The sequence below is a fragment of the Microtus oregoni genome, unplaced genomic scaffold, assembly GCF_018167655.1.
Source record: "Microtus oregoni isolate MIOR12 unplaced genomic scaffold, Mior012 000001F_ref0000356, whole genome shotgun sequence".
NCBI classification, from domain to species: Eukaryota; Metazoa; Chordata; class Mammalia; order Rodentia; family Cricetidae; genus Microtus; species Microtus oregoni.
In genome coordinates, this window is record NW_024543060.1 from 7,261,401 (window position 1) to 7,279,161 (window position 17,761).

Consider the following 17,761-nt stretch of genomic DNA (forward strand, 5'->3'; position numbering starts at 1 on the left):
AGTTAACCTGACTTTATTTTAAGTATGGTAACATTATGAGACAGTATCATTTACTTAGCTGTCATCCCTCTAACACAGAGAAGCACTAACTTAGATCCTCAGTTTTACTATTTACATGGATTTATTTTTGTGTACTGTTTTCAAATGTAGAAGATTAAATGTGCTCTGTGAAACTGAAAAAAAATGCAGAAACACTGCTGAGTTTAAAAATGAACATTTCAGTAAGACTAATAAACCTACTTAGCATTTGGAGGGAGAAGATATACAATAGGTTTTTTTTCTTTTGGATGATGAAGAAATTCATTTACTTCTACTCAAAGTCATCACAACTCAAATGCTTTTTATTAGAAACAAGCAATGCACTGAAGCTGAACAGGGATGAAAGTAGCAGGGAGGAAGCTGAGATCCCTCCTTTTAAGAGCCAATGCCAGGTGAAACTGTCAGTTCCAGGACCAGTTCTCCTGTGCCCAGCCCCCTCATGGCAGTTGAGAGCTCTCTCCCTTCTTGAGAAAGGATCTTCTCTTGAAGCCTGGTGGCTCAGTGGTACTCTCAGCATTTGGGAGTGTAGATACACAGATGCTCTTCCTCCTCCTCCCAGGTAGCTTAGAAGAACCAACACCTTGGCCCTCACTGCCTGGGATGGACGGCAGGGCACCTGGGTTTTGTCCCGAGGATATAGTCTCTTCTCTAGAAGAGGACATACTTTCAAATCCTCTGCTGTCAAAGGCACAAATTGTCCTCCTCCTTTTCGTTTCCTGGGATGTGGGAGGAGTGAGAGGCAACATCCATACAAGCCCTGTATCTTGCAGGCTTCCCTGGAGCCTTGAGCTGCGTCTCACTTTGGGTTTAGTGCTTGCTCTCTGAAAGCTTTGCTCTAGGACGGCAGATAAATCTTCACAAAGCTGGGGATTCCCCACAATAACCTCTGAAGAGCTTTCCCCACTGCGGGAAGATGCAGAGTTACCGTTCTGTTCCAGGTATGAACTCTGTCTCTCACAAAAGTTCCTAGAGTATCTTCGTTTCCTTCCTCTACCACTCGTGATGCGGCCGTTCTCTGCATGTTTCCTTCCTGCATTCTTACTGGGGCTTGTAGATTCATTTAGATTTTTAACTAGAATATCTTCTGAACAATTAGGCTCCCTTTCTGAGTCAGATGGGAAAGGATCACACTGCAGATTCCCCTTTAGAGCTGAGCATGCACTCTCTTTCTCACACTTCATATTCTCTGAAACCGTAAGGCTATCACAAAGATTTTCTGTATTTTGATCATCTTTGGAAAATTCCTGGCACCAAGGACTACACAGAGGCTTTGGACTATCTGACACAATGTGCTCTTGGGTCACATAAGCACAAGGCACAGAATTGCTTTCAGTCTTGGTCTCAGTTTTTGGCTCCTCTGCACATTGACACTTACTTTCTGCTCTGGAATTACTGTTTCTGCCTGTGTCCCTGTTGTTGGGGTTTGTGCCTTCCTCAGAAGCAGCAGTGCCCAGCAGCAAGCAGCAGCACAATTCAGATACACGAGACTGGTCAAAGGCTGGATCCAGCTCAGGCAAACCTTCCTCCAGAGGTAAGAGTGTCTCTCTTTTGACGGGAATTTCAAGAGAGACCACTTCTTCCAGCTCACCACTTACGCTGAAATCATCTATGGCATAGAAACACACTTAAATTCAGTTACAAAGGAACAGTGTAATGCCTATGAAATGAGCAGTCTGTGACTTACACATACACAAATGTGCTCTATGCAACACAGTCTTTTAAGCTTTCAGAAAGTACACAACCTACAATCATCACACTGTTCTTGCACACATCTGTTGTTCTCCGTCCCTTACCGTCCCAGTCCATAGGTTAAGAAAACAAGTTTTCAACTATGGAATAATAAAGCACGCAAGTTCAGACTATGAAAATGAGACTGCTGTGTTAGTTTCCTTTTCTTTAATTTGCTTCTCATACTAAAAGGTGCAATAGTGTGAAACAGTTCTTACTTACTGAAAAACAGATATCACTCTTTTTAAATTCTTCTATCAAAGCCTTCTTAAAACAAGGTGATAAAATCAGAATTCTAAGGTACATGAAGAATAGCAGCTGAAATGTGCAGGTGTCATGGCTTCTAAGAATTCCCATAAAATATATTCAAGTAGATACAAAAAAATATAAAAAGTAAACAGAGCCATGGAACCCAATCTCAAAGTCCCCTCCTTTCCGACTAAGCTTCATTCTTCAGACAAGAACATCACATGTAGCTCTCTATGTTTGCAGTACTTCATAGGTGAGAAAGCCATTAGTAAGGTCTGAGATTGAGAAGGGACATGTCGTCCTAAAGCAGAGGTTCTTAACCTTCCTAATACTGTGACCCTTTAAAATAGTTCCTCATGCTATGGTGACCCCAACACGAAATTCTTTTCGTTGCTACTTCATAACTATAGTTTTGCTACTGCTGTGATTGTAAATATCTGTGCTTCCTAATGGTGCTAGGTGACCTCTGTGAAAGGGTCATTTGGTCCCCAAGGGGGTTGCGGCCCACAGGTTGAGAATCACTGTTCTTATGATTCTAAATCAATGCTATTAGATCCTATCTCTATTATCTAAAATAATGTTTTTAGTTGGTCATTCAAATGAATATAAAAGATGTTTTAAATTAAATCAAAGCTGGAAGATTTATATAAAATATAGCTGAGCCTAAAGTTAAAAAAACAAAAACATTTCAATCTGAAAAAATACATTCATGATGAGAGTATGTTAAATAGTATGTAAAGTTAGAGATTCACACAAGTCATGATTTACAATGACCATATTAGCTAGGATCTTTTATTACTTTAAAATTAGTATTGGTATATTTTTATAGCATCCTGAGAAAAAAGAGATGTTAGACAGTAAACATTATAGAGAGAGATGAAAATAAATTGTCTTAAACCTTCTTTTCAGGTGACAACAGCAATTACAGATTAAAACCATTGAAAGTCAAAGTATTTTCCTGTAATGAAGGTAGTAACATCTATTTTAATAGATATGAAGAATCAAGGCCAGATTAAAAGAAGGTAGAAATGGCAGACCTCCCATTTCACAGCACTCCATATGACAGGACAAGAGCAAAAGAAAGAAGCCAGGAATGAGTAATTCTCAGTATGTGTTAAACTCCTGCTCTGCCCTCAAGTTAAGATGCCTGCAGAAGCCAGTCTACAGTGACACACATATCATTCATCTCGAATTCTTTAAAAAATGCATGCTAAGGTGATATGAAATTAGACAAAGGTAACTACTTTAAAATGGCTACATATAAAAAAAAAATCAACATGCTAAAGGGGGGGTACTTTTTATAACAGTTTAAGCACAAAAACTCAGCTTAAACTTACACATTAAAGGGGCTAGAGAGATGGCTAAAGGGTTAAGAACATTGGGTACTCTTGCAGAAGATGTGGGTTTGGTTTCCAACATCCCACGGCAACCCACAACCATCTGCAACTCCAGTTATGGGGATCTGATGCCCTCCTTCTGGCTACAGCAGGCACTAGGCATGTATATAATGAATATACATACATGCAGGCAAAACACTCACACACACAGAATGAATAAATCTTAGGATATAAATCACCTTGGTCTTCACTTGTTTGTAACAGTAACTCTCAAGGTAATCAAGACCAACTTACAAATAAACATCTCTAGATTATAATTGCAAGGAAATGCTATAAGGCTAGTTTTTCTACTTTCCTATTTCTGATATTAACTCTTTTCTTTTTTTTCTTCAGTTTTTTGAGACAGGGCTCTCTGTGAGCCCTGGTTGTCCTGGAAATCTCTGTAGACCAGGCTGGCCTTGAACTCAGAGATCCGACTCTCTTCGAGTGCTGGGATTAAAGATGTGTGCTGCTACCATCTGGCACTGTCATTAACTCTTAAGATGTATATATTAAAAAGCGATCATTTGCCTACTTTGTGATGAGCCACACAATCAAAATACAGTAAAAAGTAAATGAACAGAAATAATCTCCCACAAAATTACATGCAAATTTTGTGTTTGAATTTTTCTGATAAAAATGATGAAGATTTCACCAGACTCTGATAAAGCCTAGACTCCTCACAGATTACAGGCTACAACTTCCTTTACTGATAATGAATTCAATCTTTTTTTTTTTTTTAAATAAAAGTGAATGGGAAAAGGTAAGAGAGAGCACATGGAGGGGGTGAGAGAAAATAAGCTCAGACTGAGAGACGCACCTGAACATGTCCTCTGTGTGCAGTCAGCCAGAGCTGTCATTTCAGAGACTTCAGGCAGCTCAGGGATAGGGCTCAGGAGTGGCTTCTTGGATGCAATGTCTCTTTTCCCATATAAGCATTTCTCAACACTCTTCTTCCCCCCTCTTTTCTTTTTTCTGTAACTTTTTAGAACCTGAAAAGATACGTATTCAGACACTGTGACTGAGAATGATGTAGGCCCCCCTGCACAGTTCTGGCCCTTCCATACATATTTCTAATTAGCATTTACACAGTAAATTCTTTTAAAGTTGTGCATTTTTTGTTTTTTTTTTTTAGAAAAACTTAAAATCAGTTATTCCATTTAAAAAATGGAGTTCAAATGACAGCAAGAGAAAGGTAGCTTACATAAAGTCAGATAAAATATGAATCCAAACTCAAATGATAATGCACAAACTTTCTCGATTTCCAGAGTATTTGTCAAAGTAAAATGTCAGATTAGATGGTATAGTGTTGCATAGAATTAATTAATGAGATTATTTGTAACTAGGCATAATAATCCAAGATTACTTAATTAAGAGCCCCGGTTGCTCTTCTGAGATCAATCAATTCCCAGCACCCAAGAAGACAGCTCACAACTGTCTGTAATTCCAGTTCTATGGGACCCAATGGCACCTGGCACACACAGGCAAAACACATACGTAATAAAATATCTAATCTAGCATGAATTATCTACTGAAGTGCTATGGGAGGCTGCTTTCTGTTCATAAACCTGGTTGAAGAGACAGCAGGTGCTTAGATGACATTGAAAGGTAACATAAATCTGGATGAATTTATGCAAACAATAAATGAATTAATCATGATTAAAACAAAGAGGTCACACAGGCTCGGGACAGAGCTCAGAGTGCTTGCCTACCATGCAAAAGGCTCTGAGCTCTAGTACAGTAAGAGACCACAATAAGACATCTGACTTATAAAAAATGTGACTATCCAGACTTTTAAAAAAATACTTTAATAACTTATGGAATGTAGGATTATATTTGATTCATAATGCCCTACCAATACTGAGAAATAGTTTTATTTAAAAAAGTTCCAAATGGAAAAAAACTTTAAGGACATTATAGCATTATATTGAAATACAAGACTTTTACTAACAAAAGGGATGAAATATATTCTCAAACTTTCAATACAAAACATTATTTTTTTGACAGTTAATACTTCAAGAAAGCGAATCCATCCAGACACTTATGGAAGCAAAGCCAGTTGATAACATGTGCTGTGTGAACTAAAGTAAACAGGATGTGGCCTTAAGGCTTCCTGGTCGAAGAGTAAAGTCACCACCCGTAGATACCATGTCAGACTACAGGAACATAGAGGAGGACCCAGCTGCTGACAGGCTTTCAAAACGCACAGAAAGCACAATGTTCACTGTGATCTTGGGGCAACTGTCCTGGTGGTGCAGCACAGGAAACATACTTGCAAGTACTCAACACAGAGCACAGGTGGCAGCTGGCATATGCAGCCCTGGCATCCATGCAGGAACAGCAGCGAAGCAGACATAATTAACCTTGTATAATACAGTGACTTCAGGAAAAGCATTGCTTTCTCTACGCTAAGGCGGGCAAACACACCTGCGAATTTATACTCAAGAAAGAGCCTACAAGATTTAGGGTAAACTAACAGTGTAAGGGAATGGATGAGATTCAAGAACACAGAAATGGCACAGAACTGTGTGTTCCTCAAGATATCTATAGATAACTTGTAAAAATAAAACCAAATACAATATTCCACACAAAAATAGTTTTAGAATGCTACAAGATAAATGTTCCCCTTGGTGATATGCAATATACATTTAACATATAATTCTGTGAGAAGTTCTCAGCATAAATAATCTCTATGCACATAAGAAAAGCGCTGGGTAAATATTTTTCCATTAAACTTTCTTTTTTATGGAACATCTGTTGACATTTCATGGACTAGATGAAGAAATTTGGCTTGGTCAGTGGATGGGGAAGCCAAGAGAAAAGAAATATTTTAAGGTGGGGTTCACAGATGTGCTACAGAAGAGAAACATTTGGATTCTGGGTTCAGAGTCTATTACTTAGCTGCCAAGCAATGTCAAATGAATACCCCATTGTCCCTTCATGCAGAATGGGAGTCACAGCAGGATACTCCACATAGGCCATGGCTAAGTCATCAAGACAGAATGTCCAAAACCTGCACAAACTCAAGCCAGCAAAAATCCCAGCATGAAGGAGGGGAAGTGGGTAAATCCCACCCCTAGCCAAAAAGCTATTTACAAATGATAGGTGGTAGGGGAAGGAAAAAATCAGTTTTCTTCAAGGGACAGAGGATACTGGGTATGTCAGCCACATGGCAGACCTCATGCTCAGGAGTAGATGGACAACACAAATCTGACTCCATGTTTTTTTAGTGGCCTTTTTCTTCCTTTTTTTTTAAGAGAGAGAAAAAACGTAGTTGTGTGGATAGGGAGAGGGGAGGTTCTGGAAGGAGCTGGGGGAGGGAGTGCAGGAAAGAATATGATAAAAGTATACTGTATGAAATTCTCTAAGAACAAGTAATAAAAGAAGCTTGAATGCGAACTGATTAACACAGGCCTTGACCAATACCCATATTAGAATAGCCAGCACCTAGCTATTAGGAATCTTCCAAATTCCTTTCTGTTACTTTGAGAGAGGAAAAATACCATAAGGAAACAAAATTGTTATCTAAAAGTGCCTATGGCTTACAATGTTTTGATAATGTATATACTCTGGAATGGCTCCATCAAGCTAATTAGCATACTTATGACCTTACATACTTTGAAAACATGAATGTCAAACAAAATGAACTGTGCTGAGCTTAACCAAAATCTGCTAAATGTTAACGTGCTGGATAGTTTTATAGCAACTTGACACAAGCTAAAGACATCAGAGAGGAGGGAACCTCAGTTAAGAAAATGCCTCTATAAGAGGCAAGCCTGTAGGGTGTTTTCTTAATTAGTGATTGAGGGGAAAGAGCCAATAGTGGTCCTGGGTTCTGTAAGAAAACATGCTGAGCCATGATAAGCAAGTCAGAAGCAGCACCCCTCCATGGCCTCTGCATTAATTCTGGTTTCCAGGTTCCTGTCCTGACTTCCTTCGATGATGAACAGTGATATGGAAGTATAAGCAAAATAAACCCTTTCCTCTTCAATTTGTCCTTTAGTCATGGTGTTTCATCACAGTAATAGAAACCCTATCTAAGACATGTGAATAAGGATGAATATTTTGTTTTAAGAGGTTTGTCATAACAGGGCATTTAAGCACTGATCTTACCCATAAGATCTGACAAAGCCTAAAAACTGACCAAAAATTGGAATTTACTTGAATATTAAAAACAAACCAAACGACAACAAAAGACTTCCTTATAGCACAGTAGCCAAAGACATAAGGAATCCAGAGGGAGCCATGTGATCTGAAAATGGTAAGGTCGGTTCAGGCTCTGGAGTGTATGGAAGACAACGGAAGGAACTTGCTTCTATTTCTATTCCACTCCCTTCCAGATCAGGTATTCTTCACACAGGGCCGAAGGCAAAAATCAACGATTATCATTTGTTTTAGTCACATAATTAAGATATACTTAAACAACAAATGGTTTTGAAATTGCCTAAAAATAGTCAGGGGAGGGGACTGGAAAGATGGCTCAGTGATTAAGGGTTGCTCTGGCAGAGGACCAAGGTTTGATTCCCAGATTCACTTGACAGTTCACAACCTATTGTAACTCCAGTTTCTTGAACTGGGATAGCATTCCCTCTTCTGGCCACTGTGGGCATGAGGCACAAGATGGTACACATATATACATGAACCCAAACACATTAAAAACAAACAAAACAAAAAAATGCTAGGTGTGTAGTCAGTGCATGTAGTTCCACCACAAAAAAGCTGAGATGGGAGGACTGTTGGAGCCCAGGAGTCCAATGCCAGCCAAGGTAACATGATAAACTTTGGTCTCAAAAGAAACCTGAAGAATAAAAACAATCCTGGCAGCTGGATGGTAGTGGCGCACGCCTTTAATCCCAGCACTTGGGAGGTGAATCTCTGTGAGTTCAAGGCCAACCTGGTCTACAAGAGCTAGTTCCAGGCTCAAAAATATATGCTGTTTCAAATGACGACAGTAGTTCATGTTTGCGACAAGGTGTGGCCCAGTGTCTAAACACACCTTTTTTCCTACCTGTCCTTCCATGTACACTTAGGTTAAATACATGTAGGAATAACACACATGGAAGTACAGCTTCCCTTTGACAAGCTGACTTCAATTCTCCACAGCTAGAAGTGGGATTGCGGGTCATACGGTGTCTTCCACGACTACCTTCCTTTAGATTCTCAACAGAACCCAATATCTTTCTACAACACCCAGCTCAAGAGGTGTGAGGTGGCCTCACATCCATTTCAAGTCCCTTCTCCCTGACTAGTATCACTGGGCACCATTTCATGTATTTGTTAGCTATTTGTATATAATCTTGTGAGAAGTACTATCCAGGTCATCTTCCATTTTTAAAGTTTGACTAATTTCTTGTTTTTGGGTTCCTTAAATATTTTTGATATCCTTTGTCATATGTAGTCTGAACATATTTTTTCCTACTCCACAATGCCTCGTACTCACTGAATGTTTATTTTGATGTCCCACCAATTTATTTACTAATTTTAGCACCTCAGACGATCCATTTCTCACTCATGAGCTAAACCAATTCATCACCTATTTACCTGAAACGGAGCTCAGATTTCATTCTCCATGTTCAGAGAGGTGAACTGGTATGACAATGCATTTTTAGACAAAGCATTACTACAAACTTACATGGTATTTCCTATGCCATGCTTGTGTTTCAGTGTTCTGTAATGACTCTATCAACTGTTCTTCTTTAATAAGACCCTGGTTGTTTGAGCTTCCTTTGTGCACTAGAGTACAGAGACCCAGGCTCACTTTCTACACACAGCGCTCTAAATTTGAGAATCCTTTTCTCCATAAAACCCTTAGTCTCTTACAGGTAGGTATAGCAGTGGGACCAGAGTCACTTGTTCTTCCTTACTTTCAATGGAAAAAGCTAGAAAATTCTTTTAAGTTGAAAATATCAGTGAATTCATACCAATACTACTCCTTCAAATTAACTTTGATCTATAATCTTCTATCTCATAGTGAAGCCTTGATATTTTGTTTTTAAATTCTTTTATGCATAGGAGCATTTTGGTATGCATGTGTTTGTGTACTACGAATGTGTCTGGTGCCTTCAGAGGCTGGAACACAGGAGGTTGATGCCCTGGAATTTGAGTTACAGATGGCTGTGTGCTGCCATAAGGGTGTTGGGAATTGAACCTGGGTCCTATGGAAGAGCAATCAGTGCTCTTAATCACTCAGCCAGTTTGCCAGGTGAAGTCTTAATTCTTAATGACAATAAAAATTATTAATATTTTAAACCAAATTCTATCAATGAGTGTCTCACACTGCTTCTTTACAGTTATTTTTGGTCCTTAAGCATATCATAACATATACAAATTTGCAGGTTTAAAATTTAAAATTTGCTGGTTCTTCTTTTAAAGAAGGTTAAGCTGCAAACTCAATATAGCAAAATTGGTTTATTTAATCTCAATTTTTAAAGAATCCTCTTGATTTGTAGTCATGTAAAACATGTGCATGATTTTAAAGTCAAAACTAAAAAAATGACATGTATTTTTCTATTCTAGCTACCAGTCTTGAGAAGACAGTAAGTTCAATTCTTTAAAAAAAATATTTATTTATTATGTATGCAATATTCTGCCATCATGTGCCTGCATGCCAGAAGAGGGCACCAAATCTTTTTATAGATGGTTGTGAACCACCATGTGGTTGCTGAGAATTGAATTCAGGACCTCTGGAGGAGTAGCCAGTGCTCTTAACCACTGAGCCACCTCTCCTGCCCCCCCTTTTTTTCTTTTAAATTACTTGTGTGTGTGTCTGTGTGTGTACACACATGTGCCATGACATGTATGTGGAAGTTAGCAGACATCTCTGAAGGGACTGGTTTTAGCCTTCCACCAGGAGAATTAAATGGATCAAACTCAAGTCCTTGGGCTTGGTGATAAATACATTTATCCATTAAGCTGTGCTGCCATACCTGGATAACATGTTTTGAGCTTTTTTTTCCTTTAAAAAAAAAGGGAATTAAAACACTTAGCATATGCATGTTTGCATAAATATGTACATGTTCTTGTTATCTTAGATAATGATAGTTTAATTGTTAGACCCACCTGCCAAAGTCATCGCAGGTTTGGTAAGCTAACTTTATTTTCACAATTCTGAACGCTTGAAGTTCGAGATCAACGTGCTGGCTGGTTAGTCCTAACTACTCCTTGCTTTGTAGATGGTCTCTTCCCGTGTCATTACAAGTCCATTCCTTTGGTTCTAGTATCCAAATTTCGATTTCTCATAGGGACAACAGAGTTGATCAGAGTCCAACCCAAATGACCTCATTTTAATGCTACTTGAAAATGTGACATAGTGAGAGACAAGCAATAACTGTTTCTTATACACATTGTTTATAACTGCCGTTTTCTGCTAAGTATATAAGTAAGTGTATTCTGGCATCACTCCATAGCAGCATATGGAAGTTTTCTTCACTATTTTTACAGCTTTGTAAATTTATTTGGTGGACAGTTATCAATCAAGTGTCATAATCTGATGCCATTGGCTTGTGTTTAATCCTCTGCTTTACAGTGATATGATAAATGACTTTGGACACATATCCTTTTGTATTTTTCAGTGGATCGTTGAGGCATTCTCAGAACCAGGAATGCCAAGTAGAAGCGGAAATGAATATTAGATTCAGCCAGATCCTCCCAAATTCACTTCTGCACAGATCTGCATCACTCAAAGAAATCTGAGTGCATCTTTTTGGCCCACTAGCAATGTATATATATTTCCACCTTCTAAATCTCTGTTAACTCCTGTCACAGGGGGACTTATGATGACCAAATGGTCCCTGAAAGTTCAGTTTGAGCATCTTTGTACACTCAGGGATCATTTTAATTTCTGAGTAATTTGGTGCCACTTGGATTGTTTCTTTATAAGCAAAGTTTACACTTCTTCTTATATATGTTCTTTAATTTCACACTGCCCTGCCTTTCTAATGTACCAGCGTGGTGGTGTGAATAAGATGTCTCCTATAAGTCTCAGGCATTTGAATTCTTGGTCCCTTGCTAGCGGCTATTTGAGAGAATTAGGTTTTGCCTTACTGGGGAACATGTCACTGGGGTGGGTTTAGAAGTTAAAGATATGCACCATTTTAGATCTCTCTGCTTCCTGTTTGCAGATGGAGATGTGTGTGTGTGAGCTCGTGACTACTGCTCCAACTGTCTGTCACTTGCTGTCATTCCATAATGTATGTTAAACCCTAATCCTCTTAAATACTAAAACCAATTAAACTTTTTCATAAGTTACCCTGGTGTTTCATCATAGCAATTGAAAAGTAACTAAGACACCAAGCATTCCTAGGTCCCTTTAGCTTGAAAATTCGTTTCAATTTTGAGAAATAATATATTTTCAATTTCTTCTACTAAAATTCCCCCCTCCCCTGCTCTTTCTGAGCTCCAGTAAAGTCTCTTGGATAACTCTCCTATAAGTCCTTCTTGTACTCTACTTTTTAGAAATTCCTTTATTCTCCAGTCTGACTACTGCTATATATATTAGATATGTGCATATGTATGTATATATATATATATATATATATATATATATATATATATGTGTGTGTGTGTGTGTGTATGGGGGGAGAGGTGTGGTGAAAATGGATTTAAACCTTTTCTTTAAATATGAGCAAACAGTGAGTTAATACAACATTAAAGAACTCCAGATTTGGGCTGGAGAGATGGCTCAGTGGTTAAGAGCACTGACTGTGCTTCCAGAGGTCCTGATTTCAGTTCCCAGCAACCACATGGTGGCTCACAACCATCTGTAATGAGATCTGGTGCCCTCTTCTGGCCTGTAGGCATACATGCAGACAGAACACTGTATACATAATAAATAAATAAATCTTAAAAAAAAAAGACAGAACTCCAGATTTATTCTTCTTCAACCAATGATGAAGCGTGAATCAAACAAGCGCAAAAAAGCATACTTGAGTATTTCTTACAACAAGTCACCTGCCACACACAGATGGAAGGCCAGGCCTCAATAGCTACAGGGCCATTCTTCCCATCACTTTTCTACTGTTGCTCTTTCAAAAGAACCAGATCAGATGTGCAGTGGATCTCTGAGTTCAAGGCCAGCTTGCTCTACAGTGTGAGTTCCAAGACAGTCAGTGCTAAACACAGAGAAACCCTGTCCTGAAAAACCAATCCAAACCAAACCAGAGAGAGCGAGAGAGAGAGAGAGAGAGAGAGAGAGAGAGAGAGATACATAGATAGATAGAGAGCCAGATCAGCATTCAGACAGCCATCAAACCATCTGAGACATGAGTTTCTGGTCATATTGTGGAGAAACAGCACATGAACATCTCTACCAGAAGACCACTGTGTCCAACTCTGGTGTCAGGGTTATCAAAGCGGAAGCCATGAATTCTCTTTTTTAATGCCTCCATTAGTGATTCTTTGCTGCCTTCCTTCAGATATGGTCTTTTACTTAGGATTTTTTTCTTTTTTCCTTTATTTATTTATAATCCCCCAAATAAGGCTCAAATGTGAACAAGATAAAAAGGGAACATGACTTGAGTGAGTAAAGAGAGCAAGAAGTGCAGGACTCTATGCAGAAGTTTGGAACTCTACAGGTATCACTGAAAAAGTGGTCAGAAACTTAAGGAGCCCGTATATCTCCAGGCCCAAAACTTCCTGGACAGTTGCTCTCAGTGTTGGCCCATTTTCATCTCACTTAGCCTGGTAACTTATGCTGGGCCCCTTAATGGAATCCTAGTAAGGCTTTTTGTGGAAGGTTGCCCCTGAGTTTACCACAGTGGTCTGTAGGTCAGTTACATGGAGTGAGCTTCTTCTGCTTCAGTCACCTGCAATGCTCAGGAACCAGCCAGGTGCAGTAGCACAGACCCAAGTCCTTAAGAGGCCTAAGAGCCATAAAATCAGAAATTGTCTCTGCTGATGTCACTGGCTGTAGTGGTTTGTATGAAAATGGCCCCCATAGGTACATAGAAAGAGGCACTATTTGATTTTTTTTTTTTTTTTGGTTTTGTGTGTGGTTTTTGAGACTGCGTGTCTCTGTAGCTTTGGAGCCTGTCCTGGAACTAGCTCTCATAGACCAGGCTGACCTCAAACTCAAGAGATCCGCCTGCCTCTGCTTCCCATGCTGGGATTAAAGGTGTGCCCATCACTGCCTGGCTTGGTTTAACAGCACTATTTGAAAGGAGTAGGCCATGAGGCCTTGTTGGAGGAAGTGTGTCACTGGGGTGGGCTTTTGAAGTTTCAAAAGCTCAAGCCAGGTCCAGGGTCTTACTCTTCCCGCTGCCTGCTGATCCAGATGTAGAACTCTCAAATACTCTGCTGTACCATGTCTGCCTGCATGTTGCCAAGTTCCCTGCTGTGATGATAATGGACTGAACCTCAGAACTTTAAAAAGCCCCAATGAAATGCTTTCTTTTGTAATACTTGCCTTGGTCATGGTTGTCTCTTCACAGCAATACAACACTGAGTAAGACACTGCCCTTCCTCTTGACCACGAGGAAACAGTGCCTTGCCCTGTATTTGGGAAAGAAACTGCCTGCTGGGAGCACCCAGGTGCTTAATGACCAAGACACAGCATTTCCTCAAATTGAAATCATCCCATGTAACAACAGTGGAGAGTCTGGTCTAAATCTAGGGGATGCCGGCAGATCCTCGTATAGGTGACATATAGTGAGCACTGTGACCATTTCTACTTCTAACAGGTTCAAAGGCATGGATTACTTGTGGAGATCAATGGCTCAGCAGGGCCAGTACTAAGTTGGCAGAGCCAAGAGAAGACAGATGAAGACTTAGAACAACTTGCAACTTCCTAAATTTCCAATTATTTTTCTGTTTCCCTTGTATAGAATCCCCTTCTTAATTTCTTAAATCTAACAAAATACATGTATTTCTTCCAGTCCATAGTTGACTTCTCTGAGGTCAGGTTTTTGTTTTGTTTGTAACATACTGGTATTTTAACTTGTCTCTTTAACAATATTGATTCCACTCAATGATCTGATTCTTAATTAAGAACAGACTAGAACACGAGTTTCCTGTGTTCTAGTTCAGTCTCCTTGCTGTATGGAAACTTTCCTTGAAAACTTCCTGTAGGGACAGGGCAAGGCAGTGCAGCACAAAAGTATCTCAGCTGTTAGGCTTTGTGTCAGGGCAAGAGTTGGCTGTTAAGACTGTGAGAATTTACAGATGCCAGAATGGGGCTTTAACCTAGATGACAACATCTGTTCCGAACATCAGGGCGGGAGAGAGGGATAGCATGCCAACTGGTGCAGACTGTTTCACATATAAGACTTCAATTAATCTTTTTCTGCAGTACTACTTCTCACGCTTCCCATCCATTGTACCTGTCAATTCTGGGCCAGAGTCTCTTGGGATTCCCACAAGCAGGCTGGTTCCCAGACCCCTCTAGTTTCTTCCCTAGCACATTCTGAACTGTAAATCTTTCCACCTCTTCTATTCGCCAACATGCTCCCATCTGCCTTGTCTTCTAGAAATTCATTGAAGGCTGTCATCTGTTGCTTAACACCCCTTCTCATTGCTATTCTACCTTTATTGCTTAAATTACACCAATTACATTAATCCAGCAGGGTCCTGGAAGGGATTAGAGCAATCTAATGTTTAGTCTTCCTGAATTGTCTGGCTACTGATTTGCTAGGAAAAAATATATATGCATTATTTTTAACTGTATTTCTTAAAGCTATAGATTAAAAAAATAAATTTCATTGCAACAAATGGTATGCATACCATTGACTGAACATACACACACTTTTGAAGCAAGGTAATTTTTCACCATTACCCTAAGTCTAAAAAAGAAAACAAAGCAGGAAATTTTTTTTTTTTTATGAATTTGATGACTCGGGTGTATCTGAGCCAATCAACAAGGAAAAATAGTCTTTTTTTGTTTCATGGAATAAGAGGAAGATCATGGAATCTTTTATGTGGGTTTCCTGAGGGGTAACACGGATAATTATGAAAATGTTGACTTTTAAAGGCTCGTAAGAGATGACTTTAGATAGTGTGTCCAAATAGGCAGCTGGAGAGAGACTTAACAGATCAAGAAGGCTTGGTTTTAATACTTTGCCATTAGTAAACGTGTGCATATGAAATCACCATAAGTAAATGATTTACAAGGGCAGAGAGTAGAATTCTAAAGAATGCATAGACAAGAATGTATGGAAAACATATCAATGTTTTTGTTTTATTTTTGTTTTTTTGAGACATGATTTCTTGGTGTAGCCCTCCTGGCAGTCCTGGAACCTGCACTATAGACCAGGCTGGCTTCAAACTCAGAGAATCGCCTGCCTCTGCCTCCTGAGTGCTGAAATTAAAGGCATGTACCACCACCTGGCAAAATACCAACTTTTAATAGGTTAGTAACTAACACTGACCATATTTATTGGAAAAATCATTCAGGAAAAGCAGAAAATGAGAGGGGATTTCAGGTAACACCTGAAGCCACGACTCTAGATGGAACAAGCCCACATCTGTGTCTCAGTAGTAGCATTACATGGCAGGAGTAAAAAACCTGGGGTTGAAACTGCCAAGTAGACAAGTCAGCTAAAAAGGACACAAAAATGAGACTATTATAAGAATTGATGCAATAGTTCAAAGAGTTCATTTCAGGACAAATTAGGAAACACAGAATTGTGGATATCAGAAAGCTTAGTTAGGAGTAGCCTGAGGGCCAGGATATCATTAGTGGTAGAATGGATACGTAATTAAGGGACTGAATAAAGTGGAAGGACACAGACTGAGGTCAGAGCTAAGCAAGTATTTCTAGACAGGAGATGGTGTTAATGAAGCACTAACAAACAGCAGGCAGCAGAGGGCAGACACTCAAGACCAACAGAACAGCAAAGGTAAAGGAATGGTGGAAAGATGCAGGGTCGGCTAAACACACAGAGAGTGAGGCACCTTTAAGTTGGCTTCCAATCTTTTCTTTAGATACAGAAGTAACTCTGTGGCTGGAAGTCCAAGGAGCAGTTGGTTCACTCATCTCTTGATGAGATAACCAGGCATGTACAGCAAAGTATGGCACTCATGGTCAGTTACAAGGAGAGTTCAAAGATGTAGGGGTTGAGGAACCCTAAGTGTCAGGGTTGCTAAGATCAGACTGGCACAGTGCAGCTTCACACTTTGGGGCAGCAGAGTGTGAAGAAGGCATGTGGGCCCCATCCTAAAGGATTGGGCCTGCAGCCATTTATTTGTGATAGACATTTTGTCACTATCACAAAAAACAGGCAGTTTGATTAGTGTGCGCTTAACAAATTGGTGACCTGGGAGATCTGTTAAAAGCACCCAGAGTGCAAACAAATAAATTGTTAGCATTGAATACTTTTCAGTTAACCAAGCCCAGCAGCCAATCCTGAAAGAGGGGAGCTGAAGCTGAAGACTAAACAAGAAAGGAACTGGTGCAAGATCCCCATACAACTGTCTTCTCAGGATCATAAGCATTGACGGTTTTAGGAACTGGGCGTGATACTTGTATTCCCAGCATGGGAAGGTTGAAGGAGGAAAATAATGAGTCCAAGACCAACTTGAGCTACATAGTGAATCACGAAGGAAAAAGTGTACTACTTCAGAAGAGGAGCAATAATGTGTTGTCTATTGCTTCCTGGGCTGGATGCACACACAGATGAAGCGGATACAGAACTGGTCTCAGGTAATAAGCTACTTCCATGCTTCCCTTACTAGCCAATGAAGAAATGTATTACACCATGTAAATTAAATTGTGCAAAGCATCCTTACCTGTTTCTTCCTAGGAAGTGCTTTGCTTGTACATTTTCCTTCTTGAGATTTCCTTCTGTTCATTTTCTTTTCTTCAGAGGGCTCAGCTTCTGTAGCATATGAGTTGCAAACATCCTCTTCTGCAGAACTCATCAACCGCTATAAAGAACATTATTGTAAGGACACAAAGCACGGGCAGTCACCTTTCACTGCATGGTAGGTTTCATGTTAGCCTTTCTTCCTATGACAGGCTCATCCTGCCTGTTCCCACCTTCAGTGCTCAGTGTTAAAACTCTGCCTGGTGCACACACTATCACTGAGCCACACCTCCTACCTACTTTTACCATTTTATATGCCATCATTTCCTAATGTAACAAGTTCCATTACTGGTACTGTAACCAAAATTAAAAGAGGGAATTCCTAATTAACATTCTCTAACATATTAAGCATAAAATCAGAAGGATTATTATATTAGGAAAAAATGATTTTAGAACTAGTGGCTCATTCATTGGATACTTATGAAGAAAATATCAACTTAGTATTTAACTGTTACTAGCTTATAACAAGTCATGAAATGTAAATATGCTAAAAGATTTTCATCTAATCAGACAGGTGAATATTCAGTAATAGTATAGGCACACTTATATTTACAAAGCTATAGACAAAAATCC

At 39.4% G+C, this 17,761-nt stretch overlaps 1 protein-coding gene across 3 annotated transcripts in view; it reads right to left on the reverse strand.

The window, feature by feature from the left end:
- Nucleotides 1–299: 299 nt before the first annotated feature.
- The window catches only part of Cdca2 (cell division cycle associated 2), a 47,458-nt gene continuing 29,996 nt past the window's right edge, over nt 300–17,761 (reverse strand). For all 3 annotated transcript variants that reach the window (XM_041670883.1, XM_041670873.1, XM_041670892.1), the window contains 3 exons: nt 17,112–17,249; nt 4,213–4,384; nt 300–1,645 (listed from right to left, as the gene is read on the reverse strand). In XM_041670883.1, coding sequence (XP_041526817.1) covers nt 477–1,645; nt 4,213–4,384; nt 17,112–17,249 — 1,479 coding nt within the window. In that variant the 3' untranslated portion in view covers nt 300–476. The remainder of the gene's footprint in view (nt 1,646–4,212; nt 4,385–17,111; nt 17,250–17,761) is intronic.